This window comes from Microtus pennsylvanicus, chromosome X, assembly GCF_037038515.1.
Source record: "Microtus pennsylvanicus isolate mMicPen1 chromosome X, mMicPen1.hap1, whole genome shotgun sequence".
In the NCBI taxonomy this organism is placed as follows: domain Eukaryota; kingdom Metazoa; phylum Chordata; class Mammalia; order Rodentia; family Cricetidae; genus Microtus; species Microtus pennsylvanicus.
The window spans coordinates 3,693,945-3,709,300 of NC_134601.1; the positions used below are offsets into that span (position 1 = coordinate 3,693,945).

Consider the following 15,356-nt stretch of genomic DNA (forward strand, 5'->3'; position numbering starts at 1 on the left):
TGAGATAAACCTGGCACACAGGTTACACCCTAAATGATCTGATTAACAGCACCCCCATTCAGCAGGAAGCAGTTTGGAGAGAAAAAACTGTGCCCGTGTTCCCAAAATATTGTTTATAAATGTTCTTTTACATTTAAAGGGGGAAATGATATAGGTATGAGTAATTTGCATTGGTGTGAATTTTAAGGTCAATTTTGTTATATGTATATGTATTTCTGATCTTGATTAAGGTATTGTGATTGTGTAGTTCATTTAAAAATGTAATGTATAATTAAGAAATATAGGTTAATGGATAATCATCAATAATAGTCAAGCTTGTAGTCATGTTAATTAGATTTTCTAGATATATAGAGATATGTTTCAGTTAAATAGGCATTTTTCGTATATTTCAAAGACTACAGAATATGGCATTTTTAAATGTTTTAATAACTTAGGACTTTTCATGACAATGAGACATATCTGCTCCTGGCGGCACCAATCTACTTCGAGAGGAAGATGGGTATCGAAGAGGATCCTTATGGAGTTGGATAGCCATTTGGGCAAGAAACTGCTCTTGCCTGGACTGTTGCATAAAATGGACACAGAGAACCCACAGAGAGAGGACTGCTGAACTTGCCTAAAGGTGAGACAGTCTTTTGGGGTTCATGACTCATGAAAGAGTCTGTAAGACATTCTGCAGGACACAGCAGATAGTGACTGAACTGTCTTTGAAATTTCCTGCTTTATGGAAATGTCTGCTGGATACTATGGGCCTGAAGGCTGAAGATGGATGCCCCAACGGTACAGAGGAACTTTGGGTGACTGTCCAGGCAGTGAGATGTCTCTGTCATTTCTAGAGTTTTGTAAGTTGCTTACTTCTCATTTACATAGGTCTTTGATGGAGTTGAAAACTAGATAGTTATAGTTTTCCTTAGTTATGATAAAGATAAAATAGATATAAATATTGTAATTCTTACTTGATAACTGTTTTGTTATATGTAATTTTGCTATGTTAAAGTTAAAGCCTTTCCTTTTTGTTTAAACAGAAAAAAGGGAAATGATGGAGGAAGGTTATTGGTAATAAACAAACTGCCTTGGCCCATTTTGATAGGCCATCCCTTACGTGGGTGGAGTAGGCAGAACAGAATGCTGGAAGGAAAAGGAAGTGAGCTCAGAGGCCATGCTCCCTTCGCCCGGGCAGACGCCATGAAGCAAGCTGCCAGGTCAGACATGCTGAATCTTTCCCGGTAAGACTGATGCTACACAGATTATTAGAGATGGGATGATTGAGATATGAGAATTAGCCTGTAGGGGCTAGAGTTAATGGGCCAAGCAGTGTTTAAAAGAATACAATTTGTGTGTTGTTATTTCTGGTATAAAGCTAGCCGTGCGGGAGCCGGGCGGGACAAAAAGCAGGCCCGCAGCTCCTCACAACACTGCAGGAAGTAACCCAAAGGGTACTCAAAGGAATGAAATCTGGCAGATGGGTGTGTTCTATTTTGTAGAATTTGGAAAACTAAAATATGTACATCACACCGTTGATACTCAGGTTTCCAGTGGGCAACTGCTTTGAGTTCAGAAAATGCTGATTTGGTAATCATATGTTGTCTAAAAGTTATGGCCATCATGGGTATACCTGTACAAATAAAGACAGACACTGCTCCAGCATCTGTTTCTAAGAAAACGAAATAGTTTTTGTTTAATATAATATATAAGCATATTGCAGGTATACCACACAACCCTACATGTCCAGAAGTTATAGAAAGATCAAATTGAACTCTAAATGATATATTAAATAAACAAAAAGGGATGATAAAGATCCCAGGAATAGATTGTTATAGTTTTCCATAAAAAGAAAAAAAGAAACTCTCTAAAGAGATGTAAAATGTATAAGGTTGAGAGATATCAAAATATAGTTTTGAATGGTAATGCAAGTTATGATAGAGAGTAAATTAGGTACAAGTCCTCAGACTCACCAAGATAGGACAGATAATGGAGCATTTTCTCTGAATTTGTAAAATCCATATGTAGTAGATATTGTGGGTGTACTTATTGCCTGTTTACATTGTATATAGTTATTATACTTATTTTATAATGTTTTTCTTATATTAGTTATAACCTTTTTATATTAGACAAAAAGGGGGAAACATGGAGACATTTTGTTTATGATCTAACAAATAAAGCTTGCCTGAATATTATAGTGCAAAGCTAGCCACGCTAGTCAACCATACAGGCCAGGCATTGGTGGCATGGTGTAGGAGGTCCTTCTGTCTATGTGTTGCTTTATTGGTTAATGAAAAAAGAACTGCTTTGAGCCTATGGCAGGGAAGAACAGAACTAGGCAGGGAAAGCTAGGCTGTATGCTGGGAAAAAGAAGGGTGGAGTTAGAGAGACTCCATGGAGCAGCCACCAGAGTCAGACATGCCAAAACTTTGCTGGTAAGCCACTTTCATTAATCACAGATTAATGGAGATGGGTTAAATTAATATGTAAGAGTTAGGCAATAAGAACCTAGAGCTAATGAGCCAAGCAGTGATTTAAATAATATGGTTTCTGTGTGATTATCAGGTCTAAGCTAGCTGGGCGGTAGGGAACCAACAAGCAGCCTCCCTTCTCCAACAGTGGCACAAAACCTTTAATCCCAGCAGTCATACTACTTAGTTATAAAGGTTAGGTAGGGGTGTTGCAGGCCTTTAATACCAGCAGCAGAGAGGAATATAAGGCAAATGAGACAGGATCTCATTCTCTTTTCAGTCTGAAGATTTCTTAGAGGTAAGAGTTCTTTAGTGGTTGACTGCTTTGCTTCGCTGAACCCCAATATTTGTCTCTGAGATTTTATTATTCATGCTACACCCTGGCTACTATAGGACCAGGGACCCAGACATGGCCCTTGGCAACATCCCTGCCCAGACATCACCATGGCCCTGAATGGCAAGTAGACCTCCCCCTTTTGCCTACTTACTCCTTGCTGCCTTTGCCATGGCTCCAGGTGGCTAGCAGGCCTTCAAATCTGCCCACTCCTTGCCATCTTCATTTCTTTCTTTCTTTCTGCATCTTCAGTCAGGGCCCTGAGAACCCAGGCTGACTAGTCCACATTTGTGCAGAACTGCATTAGATAATAAAGAATTTACAGAATTTGTGCAAATAATCAGTAAGCCAAAGCTTAAACTCATCAAGACATATCCTTTTACTATATTTCTTTATTATAAGATAGAGCAGAAAAATTGGGTGGAGTATACTGATGAAAAAAAATCAAAAGTCAAACTATTTGCTGGGGGCTAGGAAATATGGTCAAATTATAGATAGTGCTCCAGAGCTGAAGACAAAACCACTTCCCCCTCACTCAAATGCCACTGACCCAAGGATGCATTTAAATTTCATCAAAGAGAAAAAAGAAATTTCATGAGGTACAGATGTAAGATATTCTGAGACCCTTTACCATAGGAAAACCAATATGAATTTCAAACAGCAAGCTTTGATGATTCCACATGATTCATGTATGCAAAAAGCTATTCCTATTTCTAAAATTCACTCACAGATCATATTTTAACATAGGATAATGTTCTCATTTAAATGAACAAATGAGCTCCTAATAGAATGTTGAACAATTTAATCCCCACTATTAAAATTGTGCAAACTGCTGCACAGTGAATGTATTTACTAAAGTCTTTAAAAAATCTGCCTATAATATGTACCAAGAGCTAGTCTAACTGATACAAGATGGGAAAATACTCAACACCTTTATTTGTATGAAGGTTAAATGCTAGCATAGAAAGAGGTTCCATTGGCAACAAAGTACATACTTTTGCATAAGGATAATTGTGAATTTGACCTAAGGGCAAGGTGTTTCTTTTATATTCAAGAATCTACTGGGCACAATTTTTACTTGATAGGTCATCTTCCAAAAGTGAATCCATATCACCAACAAAAAACCAAGAGTGTTGAAAATAAAAAGTCTTGACTGCATACATATTTATTTGCTCGTTCAAACAACTTTATTTAATCCAGCATTATTGCCCAGTAGTAAAATTACAAAGGATTTTAAACGATCGGTTAATACAGTATCTTCGCTGGAAACATAGCTACCACCCTACAGGTGTAGTGCGATTGAATGCTGTCTACCACAACCACATTAACAATATCGTTTAATGCAGGTATATAACCAGGAAGAGTATGGAGAGAATCCAGGGTAAAAAAGATGAAGTCATCTACCACGCCAGTTCTTCCATTAATACTGGTCACACAGACCTATGAAGAGAAATGAAGACACTGAGTATGGAGAAGCAGAACCCACCACAGATGACCTTCAACAACCCCGTGGCTCTCATCAGCAGGTCCCTTGGCCCATCACTGATTCTCATCCTAGACACACAGGGAATACCTGGAAACTGTATCGACACATTCTATTCCTGTGTGATGAGAAGACATGTCCCTCAAGCTACCCAAGGTGGCCCCACACACTATCTCCTGTGTGATGAGAGGATGTGCCACTCGTGTTAACCAATATGGTCACACAGTATACCACCCTGACTTTACATCTAATTCTCAGGCTGTACTGACCATGGTCTTACCCACCTTTATCAGCAGGCTGAACACCTCAAACCCAGTGCACTCAACGTTTACCCACAATTGCTTCACAGTCAAGGTGCTTTCTAACTGTTGTTCACAGAACATCCGAACGTCAAGTAAAGCACACAGCCTAGGAATTAAGTATGTGTATATTCCACATTATTTTCTATTAGTTCTTTTTCAATTTATGAACATGTCTTATGTGGGATTTCCCTCTGTATGCTGTGAATGTGTTTTATTACCATTGGTTAATAAAGAAGCTGCCTTGGCCCTATGCAAAGAATAGGGCGAGGTGGGAATTCCAAGCAGAGAGAGAGAGAGAGTAGAAAAGAAGGTGGAGTTAGGGAGATAACATGTAGCTGCCAAAGGAGACAGATGCTGAAACTTTACCCGGTAAGCCACAGCCTTGTGGCAATTCTACACAGAATAATTGAAATGGGTTAACTTAAAATGTAAAAATTAGTTAATAAGAAGCCTGAGCTAATAGGCTGAGCAGTGTTTTAATGAATACAGTTTCTGTGTGATTATTTCAGGTCTGAGCAGCCAGTAAACGAATGAGCAGTCTCTGACTACAAATGTCTACTTTGGCAGGGATATACTGCCAAGCAAAATTCTGGGCAAGAAAGTAATCAGGAATGAAGGATAGGCAGCTACCTACCCATGACAAGGGCAACATGGACACAAATTACCTCGCTGATCCTCTGGGAGTTAAGGGGGCTCACAGTGTGGATGTTCATGTTTGAATTGCCCGGCTTCGAGGAATAATCAATCAGCAGCAAGTCTCCTTTGTAAGGCATAAATTCTAAAACAGCCAAGAAAATTAAAAATGTAAATATTATTGTACTCACATCATGTCACATTACTTAAGGCCCTATGTCACTGTAATAGGATGACCAACTTTTTTTGAATGTAAAGTCACTTTTCCAAATGCTTAGACAGATATCTCTAATTCTTCCTACAGAAAGGAAGCTTAAAGCCCTTTAAACACTGGTTCATCTTCAATGATTTATTCATTAGACATGGATATTAGAAATGGATTTATTCATCAGACATGGATAACTAGCAACTGTGTGTCTCAGAGTGAAATTTATGGCTAGGAACACTGGATTTCTTCATCAAGTGGCCATTTTGATATCACCTTGGGGATGTCAGCCGGGTACATGGTAGATCATGTGTGTGAACCTTGGTACCTGGGCTAGGGACAAAATATGAGAACTTATCTGTCGAATATTGAGGAAAGAGGACACAAAAAGAAAGAGACCTATCTGCACCTTTGCTTTAAGGTGATGAAAGTATTTTCCAGATAAATCTCTGACTTGTGTAATGCTATCATTGACTAGATTTTACATGTATCCTGATGTAGCGGCACAAAGATTATGATCCCAGCACTCAGAAGGGGAAGGTAGTTCCTAAGGTTATGAACAATTCTCAGATACACAGTGAGTTTCAGATAACTTAGAGAAACCTTATGTGAAAAAACAAAACACTCAAAGAAATCAATTAAGTAGTGAAAGCCACATGGATGATGGCATTCTCAGGGGACAGGATCACTAGGTGCTATTTAAAAGAGTTCCCGTTTCCCTTTACTGTGCCTTACTTTCAATTTCAAAGACATTTCCCACACTCTTGATTTATGTTTTTAAAAACTATCAATCTTACCTCCAGAAAAGAGCTGGGCAGGGATAGAAGTTTCCTTGCTGATATAGATGTTGTCCTGTGTTACCGAGGTGACACACATAATACAAAGTTCTCTGTCAAGCTCTGATGGCTTAGTATCACAATCGCAATTAGTCATAACTTTCACCTATAAGAGAAGGAGACAGTGACTGAAGTTAAAATAAAAATTGCAGGCAGAAGTTTGTTTGCTTACCAAGGATTAACCACAAAAACAACAGCACTTTAATGAGTTGACCTAACACAGTTGGAAGGGTGCTTGCAGGACATAGGACCCCTTATTAGAGACAATGGACTTCATTAGCCTTCCCAAAATAGTCCTCCTGTAGCAGAAATCTTTTAATCTGTTCTCAGACTTAAACCATATGTTTCCTGTTAAAGATATACCATGGACCTGAGATGATGGCATCAATTATGTCTGTGCTTGCTCCATGGATTGGAAAGGGCCTTGCAAATGTGAATTTGACACCTGTGTTTAATGCTCTCACAAACCTACCTTCTGACCTTAGAAAAACAGTGCTCTTACTTTCTAGGATCTCAAAATTCAAGAGTCTAACATATATATATATATGTATATATATATGTATATAGATATGTATATATCTATATAGATAGGTAGATAGATATAGATATATATTACTTCTAAACAAGTCATAGTCACAGTTGTAACTGAAATTAGAAAACAATTTTGCACATTTACACAGAAAACAGTTTAGACTGAGTGACACTGGTGGGGTAATTTGAGGAAATGGGCTTTGCGGTGTATGCAAAGGAAGAGAAATGGGTTCCCTGGGAGATGGGAGTGGAGCAGAATAAAGTTGACAGAGAAGAAAGAGCAGCACAATTTTGGAGACCAAGGAAGGAAAGCATGTTATTCCCTCTCTGGACTTGAGTGCAGGAGCAGGAGATGAAGTGGGAGAGATAGCTCCCCAGAAGAGATTGCATAGACAAGGAGTGCTAGGGCTCCATTTACGTATGTGTGAAATAACACTAATATTCTGACTCTTCAAGGATTATGACCCTTACTGGAGGTAGTTTTTCTTTGAAAATTTCTTCAGTAAACAAAATATGAGCATTTTCTATACAATAAGAGAATAGTCACATGAGCACACAGCAGAAAAACATCTCCCACAAGCCATACTGGATAATTTTCATTGCCCAGAAACAGTGACTGGCTACTAGTTTGAAAATCAAAACTGAACATTGTGCAAGCTATTAAAATATCTCATAAAGACACACCAGAGAGTGGCTGAAAGTGCATCTAGAATCACAAGGGACACATGTATAATAATTAGTGGGCTATGTTCCTCATCATGTGATTCTTTGGATGTACTCATTATGATACTTATTGTTCTAAGCTCCTGATGAAAACTGGAGACACAGACATCAAAGGCTGTTGAATGTCTTTTCAAAACCTAAATAATTGCTGCTGCTACTTCCCACTCACTGTACAGATGGGATGGTCCTTTGTCCTTTCTCAAGGATCCTTTGCACTGAGGAGAGAAGAAATTGGTTCCTATCTGACTATTCACCACCAGTTCTGTCAGTATGCAGGTGGGTGTGCATCACGAATTCTGAGCAATGTGCATTCTGACTCTCCACTAGCCCACAGACATATTGGATCTTTAATAACTTCCAAGTTCTCCTGGAAAACTTGTATTCTCCCAGTTCTCAATTTTTTTTCACAATAGAAACACCACTAACAATCATAGCAAAGAAGTCAGATAGACTCTTAGACTTGTAAAGAAAAATCCTAAGATAATCTTGGTCCCGACAACCAAATGGGGTAGAGTGGATGGTCCAATTCATGGTATAGGACCACTTGAAAGCCAATTAGAAAGCAAGGTCTGTGTCTTCTTTTAGCACCCTTAAGTCAAATTCAGGATGGCTGAAGTTTACATGCTGATATGTGCATAGAGCGCTGAAAGAAATAAGTGAATCTAGGCAGTATACTGCCTAAGGGAGTTTGAGGCTACCCAAGGGTTCATAATCAATGTGAGGACATTGCACAGGGCAAGACTCTGCCGTATATAACTGAAATGAACAAATAAATAAAGCAGAATATCATTTATCAGAGTGACTGTTTAAAACAAGGCCTTATATTGTCTCCTTGGATGAGCTGAACATATAATGCAAACCAGTCTTTCCTTGAACTCAAAGACATTCCATCTGCCTCTGCCCAAATATGAGAACAAGCCTATTAAACTTACTCTGTGTCTACATTAGTGTCTGTCTTAATCCAAGGGAGAAATAAAATTGAAGTAGGTTAAGACACTCTGGGTAAACTCAGCCATACCTTGACTGCTTTCAGTATATGAGTTGTTTCATCTTCTTCCACAAGAGCAATGACCCTTCTTCCAATGCTCACAGGCATGTTGTCAATGACCACGCTGATATGGAAAAAGATGGTTTCGTTAATCCAGCCGTAGTCGGGGCAGAGATGGGTCACAATTCCTCTGACAGACTTCAGCTTGAAGTTATCTATGAGACAGGTAAACCAAGGTCACACTGGCTCCCATCAAATACAAGCGACACACAAGTCCTACTCTGACCAGCTGTACAGATGTAAGCACATATTGTCACTTCTCTGAACACAGTAACCATTTCTGCTCCCTAAGGTTGTGACTACCGAATGACACCTCCATGGCATCTGTGGGTGACCTGTCCCAGAGAGCGCAAGTGCAGCAGCGCTCATCTTCCCTGCTCAGAAAGCTCTGGAAACCCCCACTATTACTAGGGTAAGCCTGCCTCATCACCAGCAGCAAATGCATAGCCCTGGCTCTAAACTCTGACAGAGCATTAGAAGGTCTGAGCAGATGTAAGGACATGTTACCAAATTGCCTTTTATTCGTCACAAGCACGATGGGTAAGTAATGTTTGGGGATCTGGCTCCAGTATCCTGCTGGGACAACCGGCCCCCTTCCTTCATGGTACCCTCCCTATGACTGACTCCGCCCCCTGGCATCAGATAGTGTGTACTCAGGAAAAACGACCACATTCACTCTCAACGTGAGACGCGCCCCTTCACTGGGGACTACACAGAGGCATCTTGCCAGGGAAAGGCAGAGACAGTACAGCCCACAAAGACTCGTGTCACGTGTCCTTTGAGTTCATCCAAACCGCTTCCTGCCTTGGCACACCAACGGAACTTAGGGAGAGTTCACTGTTGGCCTAACCCTTGGCAACTTAAGGACTTAACCGCCACTCTGCATGGCGGCGGGTCCCTCCCCGCTATTCAAGCCCCACAGCACCTCATGGTGGAGGAGACCCTTTCTGAGGAGTCTTCTTAGGTGGGGGATACGGGGAGAACGACTCTCAGAGCCAAAGGATTACCTTGAATCTGGGGTTTTCCATCAGATTCTGCCCGCCTCCAAAAGAAATTTAAAATACCGCGCAGAATTCTCTGCATAGTTGCCACTGGCCTGGGCAACCCAGCGGCTTTCTGATGAGGCTTGAGATCTTCTGACCCACAGGTTTGCTTCCTCGGCCTCCCTGAGTTGGTGGCTTACAGCTAACCACCAACTTGAGGAGAGCCTCGGACAGCGTCCCTCCTCTGCTGCTTCCAGGTTCCTGTGTGTGCCCTCTCCAGGGAGACTGCACGAGGTCACTAATGTCCAGCCAATGAGACGCAAGGCTTTGTTGACGTCACGGCTATACATAACGAATGAAACTGAGCTGGGAAATTTAGCCCCGCCTCCCACACAAGTGAACCAATAGAAAAGTATATGGAAATTTCAAAAGTTGGCCCTTAGTACGGGTACCCGGAGTGTGTGGCTACCTATTTAGTGTTTCTGCTTTGTACGCTTTCAGGTTCATTTGGACCTTTTGGCTTTGGCGGGTTTTTTTCGTTGTTTTTTTAAAGTTCTTTGGGTGAGAATTTATTGATTTGAGATGGTTCCTTCTTATTATTGTAAGCACTTAAGTTTAAACATCCCTTGGCTCACTTTTTTTCACTCTATTCCATATATTTTGACATAACTTAACTTCTTTCAACACTAAGTGTACCAAAACTTCCTTTGATGTGCTTGTCATTAGATAGGTTATAACTGTATCCTTAATTTCCTTTTCATTTTTTATTCCTTTGTTTGGATTCTTCTTTTCCTTTAGATTCCCTTTCTCAGATTGTTTCTTGCCTTTTGTCCATTGAATTTTTAATTGAATATAGATCACCTATTATCTTACATTAGAACAGTGAGACTCTTATTTGAATATTTTATTTTATCAGACAATTGCCCGGATTTAGTTTACCATGCAGGGTCTTTATTTCTTTCACTGAAAATTCTTTCAGTATAAGACAGATGATTCTTTGCCCCCTTTGACATTAATTTGATTTCTGGATTTTCTGATTCTGCTGGCTGCCTTTGAATCTTAGCTGGCACTATTTAAATGAATGGAAGATAGTTCTACAGCACAGTGTATCTCTCATTAGGAATGAAGGAATATCATACCCATTGAGTTAAAGAGATTTCATAGGGCTGATAAAATGCTGTAATGGTTTCTTTTTTCAAGTTCTTCCTCTTTCCCCCCAATATCTCATGTATAAAAGAAGGGATTATAACGATTGAGACATTAAAGAAGCTTCTAGCTCATTACCTGGAGTGTGTCTGGGTCTTTCATGCAATTATGCTTTTATACATTGGTTTCTGTCATTCACACTTGGACAGAGTCCCCACGCCAGTATGAAGAGCACATACCTCTCCCGGCTGCTCACTCTGGACAGATCCTTACTGAAGCAAGTTATGTTTTTTGGCCTGATGTAATCAGAAGTTTTCCTATTCAGGACAGGAAAAGCAGTAAGTCTACCTGAACAGACTTCTCTTGTTATTTTGAAAGTGGAAAACTTGAGTCTGAATCGTGCTTTTCTGAAAATTCCTGAACTAGGCATTTTGCCTGAATACAGAATGTGCTGCACACTGCTTGACAGATGACCACAGTCTTGTCCCTGATGACAAGAAGTCCTGGCCATTCATCTCCCTATGGCAAAAATCATTAAGAAGGGGTCAGATAGTTGGCTCTGAAGATGAGAGCACTTGCTCATCCACGTGGTGGCTCACAATGATCCATAATCTCCATATGCCATCTGCTTCTCCACAGGTACCTGCTATATGTGGTGCACATAAGTACAAGCAGGCAAAAAAACCTACACAAAAATTAAATTATTATTTAAACGAGAAAATGATCAAACAGGAATTTATCCAAAAGCACATACAAAGAAATAAACACAAGAAAATATGCTCTATAGTTATATATATATATATATATATATATATATATATATATATATATATATATATGGCAAGTAAAAACCAAAGCACAGTAAGAAATATTGATAATATTTAATAATTAGCTGAGCATCGTAGCACAGACCTAAAATTCCAGTGCTTGGGTGGTAGAGGGAGGAGGATCAGGAGTTCAAGCCCACTTTAGCTATATAGAAAGTTTAAAAGCCTCTTTCAAATGTACAGAAAAAGAATGTGTGCTGAAGAGATGGCTCAATTGTTAGGAGAATTTACTTGCTCTTACAGAGGACCAGGTTCAGTTCCCAGAATCCAAGGGCTAGTGTAGTGATACTTTGTTTGTGATCTAACAAGGCAGAAGATGAGATGCAGATGCAGATGGGTCTCTGTGAGCTCAAGGCTACCCTGGGGTACACAAGATTAATCTAGTCTTAAAGAGAATTAGAACCAGGCAGTGGTGGCTTTTAATCCCAATACTTGGGAGTCACACACATTTAACCCCAGCACTTGGAAGTCACACATGTTTAACCCCAGCACTAGGGAGGTGGAGACAGGAAGGTATATGGCTGGGCTGAGAGAGAAATATGAGGAAGGAGGAGACGGGAGCTTGGATGCAGTCTGAGGTTTCGTTGAGATAGCAGGCAGTCTGAGGATTTGTAGAGATAGGGTTGACCCTTGGTCTGAGCATTGGTAAAGGTCAGAGCTCTCTAGTGGCTGACTGTTCTGCTTCTCTGATCTTTCAGCTTTCGCCCCCTAACATCTGTCTCTGGGTTTTTATTATTAAGAACAATTAGAATTTGTGCTACAGGGTAGTTCACAACCACCTGTGACTTCAGTTACAGGGGGATCTGATGCAGTCTTCTGACTTCTTTGGGCAAGTACATGATACACATACATACATGCAGGCAAAACATTCATACACATAAAATTACTAGAAAAATATGTTAAATAATGAGAAAATGTACCATATATCTCAAAAAGCTAGAAAACAGGGCTACTGGTGAAGGACAGCTGAATTTAGATTGTCTGCTCGCTCTATGAGCTCCATTTTCTAAACAAAATCTTTTGTAAGCTAAACATTAGGCCGAAGCAGACAACATTTGTGTTTTGTATAAAACCCTGTCTCAGTGTCGATGGCTGGGACAAACACCATGACCAAAAGCAACTCGAGGAAGAAAGGGCTTTTATCAGTTTACAACTCTCTGGTAGTACTCCATCACTGAGGGAAATCAGGACAGCAACTCAAGAAGGGCAAGAACCTAGAGACAGGAACCACAGCAGAGGCCATGAAGGAACATTGCTTACTGTCTTGCTGTCCTTCTGGAAAACAGAATTTGGCAGAAAATACAAAAAGAAAATCAAAACTGAAGACCTAAATCCATGCTTTGAAATCTGTCATTGATAACATATGTAACCCTGTGGAAATCAAGTTCTACATTGCAATTTAAAAAATTATATGTTTATTTTTACCGTATGAATATTTTTCTTGTATCTATGTCTGTTTGCCATTCATGTACCTGGTCCCTGTGGAGGCCAGAAGAGGGCATTAGATCCCCTGGAACAGGAGGTACACGTGACTGTGAGCCACTGTATGGGCGCTGGGAATCAAATTTAGGTCCTCTGTAAGAGCAGTCACTGCTCTTAACCTCTGAGCCATCTCTCCAACTGTTATGGATTTGTTGCAGGTTCCCAGCAGCTTGCTGCAGGGTCAAGACCAGCGGCAGGTCCACAAACCAAGGTGGCTGCTCCCCTGGGCGTCCCCGGAGGCTAGCCATGTGGGCAGCAGGTGGGCAAGGGGCAGCCAGATAGACACACCATGCAAATGGTTTTGCTGCAAGCTGCTAGGGTCCCAAAAGCGGCCAGTCCCAAGCAAGGACAGTGCACGAGACCACACAGCAGGTCTCTATGTGACTGCAGTGGGCAGGCCAGAGAGACTGATAAACATACCATGTAAAGTAAAGTTAGATATTTATTAGGTGGGTCATGGAGGGGAAGGAAAAGGGGGAGAAGGGGAAAGAAAGAGAGAGAGAGAGAGAGACAGACAGACAGACAGAGAAGGGAAGAGGGAGGGGACCAAGAGGGAGCCAAGATGGTGAGGAAAGGAGAGAGACTGCAGGGAGTGGGCGTGGCTTGTCTCTTAAAGAGACAGCATTACATTCCCACCTCTTTTTATGATAAAAAGCGGGCGATTAGGCACCACAGGTGGAAGGAATTGGGGCAGCAGATTCTTAAGACTTCTTCTTGCTTATTTGTGGGTGTCGTCTTTGGGGGGGAACCTGAGAAGGCTGGGTGCTGGCCACATCCTGACACAGCTGGTCTCTTTGATCCTGTCTGGTGATTGTGGTATGGAAATGTCTGGTGTCTCTTACACCTAATTAAGGTATTGGTGGAACAGAGGACAAAGTTAAATTAAGGAAAAAAAATTTAGGATCAGGGAATTGAGGGGGATGTATCTGACTTGTTTAAGGTGGATCCTTCAATTTGGCTCCCTGGAACTCATAAGAATTCTTTGGGTTTGTGAAAATAGAGGTTTTAGACATATGCATTGTATAAACAGTAGCATATTTATGTTATAATGACTGTGACAGATATTTTTGCACAATGAAAAGTATTTCTAAGACTATGGAAGGAAGCATGAGAGATATTTGACCTGACATTTGTTTGGTGAGGTTGTCCTTTTTTAACTGGCAAAACCTTTCAGCTATCAAACTGCATCAGAGATCTTTGAGAAGGACAAAATTTTACTTGAGTTATTAATTAAAAATGACAGAGAACTTACTTGGTTGGCACCCAAAGTTACTCTTTAGGGTCATCCGTGGTTGCTGAAGGTTGCATTTGCCTTTTGCTGTTTAGCACAGGGCCTGCCAGGCTCCAGAAGATCCTGTGGGCTGAGAAATCTGTAAGAAGACAAGCCTACCATGACCTGAGCAGCTAGGCTGTTGATTCCAGCAATTCTGTCCACATCTGGAGATCTTCAGTTTAGATGAAAGGCAGTTTTACCCAATGGTCAGTGCTCAGCAGTTGAAGCGAACTGTGGATGGACGTTGTTGTGTGTCCATTTGTCTTCTGTCTTCTTTGGAGGAAGCAGAGTGCTGTTGCCAGAAGCCAAACTGTCTCTTTTGGTTATGAAAAGTTTAATGATTAAATATTTAAATATCACATTTCCCAGATCTCTGAGCAGTTGAGGGCTGTTTATTAGGTATAATTACAGTATAGAATCCACCTGGAGAACTGCGTCTGAGCTTGATGCATTGGCACTTAACAGGTAAGATTTACACTCATAAAAAGGCAGAAAGAAAAAAAACTGCTTGCAATAGAAGGTTAATGGCAGAACTGACAACAGAAGAGAACAACTTAATATATTTTAAATAAGGGTTGGATTAAATATAAGGTATTTTTGTGAGATACTTAAAAGTAGATACCAGTTTAAAACATGAGACTCATTATTTTTGTAGTCTGAAATGAGTTGTAATGAAAAATTATAACATTAAGTATAGGTGTATTTAAGTTACATGTATGATTACACACAGAGAGAGTGAACAGGAATTGGGCAAAGTGGATGCTCTTGGTGGACCCTACCAAAGGCAAGCCACTGTGCAAAACATATGTAACACAGTCAACAAGAGGAATTTAGTGAAAAAAAAATAAGTAAACCGGGGAACAAGACAGGACATGCTTTAGTAAAGAGGGGAGAACTTGGTCACCTGACCTGGCTCAGCCAGGATGGTAGTGAAGTCACCTGACCCCAGTCAAAATGGCAGCAGCCACATGTTGCATGGAAAAGTCAAAACTTTTGAGCTGCAGGGATTTTAAGCTTAATAACAGAGACCTAGAAGTGTGATTCACCCCGTGGCTGAGCCACCATGCCACAAGCCGCAGAGGGAAGCAAAAGGCTGG

At 40.6% G+C, this 15,356-nt stretch overlaps 1 protein-coding gene across 1 annotated transcript; it reads right to left on the bottom strand.

Moving 5' to 3' along the window:
- Positions 1–4,032: 4,032 nt before the first annotated feature.
- On the bottom strand, positions 4,033–13,234 carry LOC142841647 (cancer/testis antigen 55-like). The gene is made up of 5 exons (XM_075958552.1): positions 13,126–13,234; positions 8,519–8,703; positions 6,208–6,352; positions 5,238–5,350; positions 4,033–4,227 (listed from the first exon to the last, which is right to left on the bottom strand). The coding sequence occupies exons 1-5, from the start codon at positions 13,232–13,234 to the stop codon at positions 4,033–4,035; spliced, it is 747 nt and encodes a 248-aa protein (XP_075814667.1).
- Between the last annotated feature and the right edge of the window lie 2,122 nt (positions 13,235–15,356).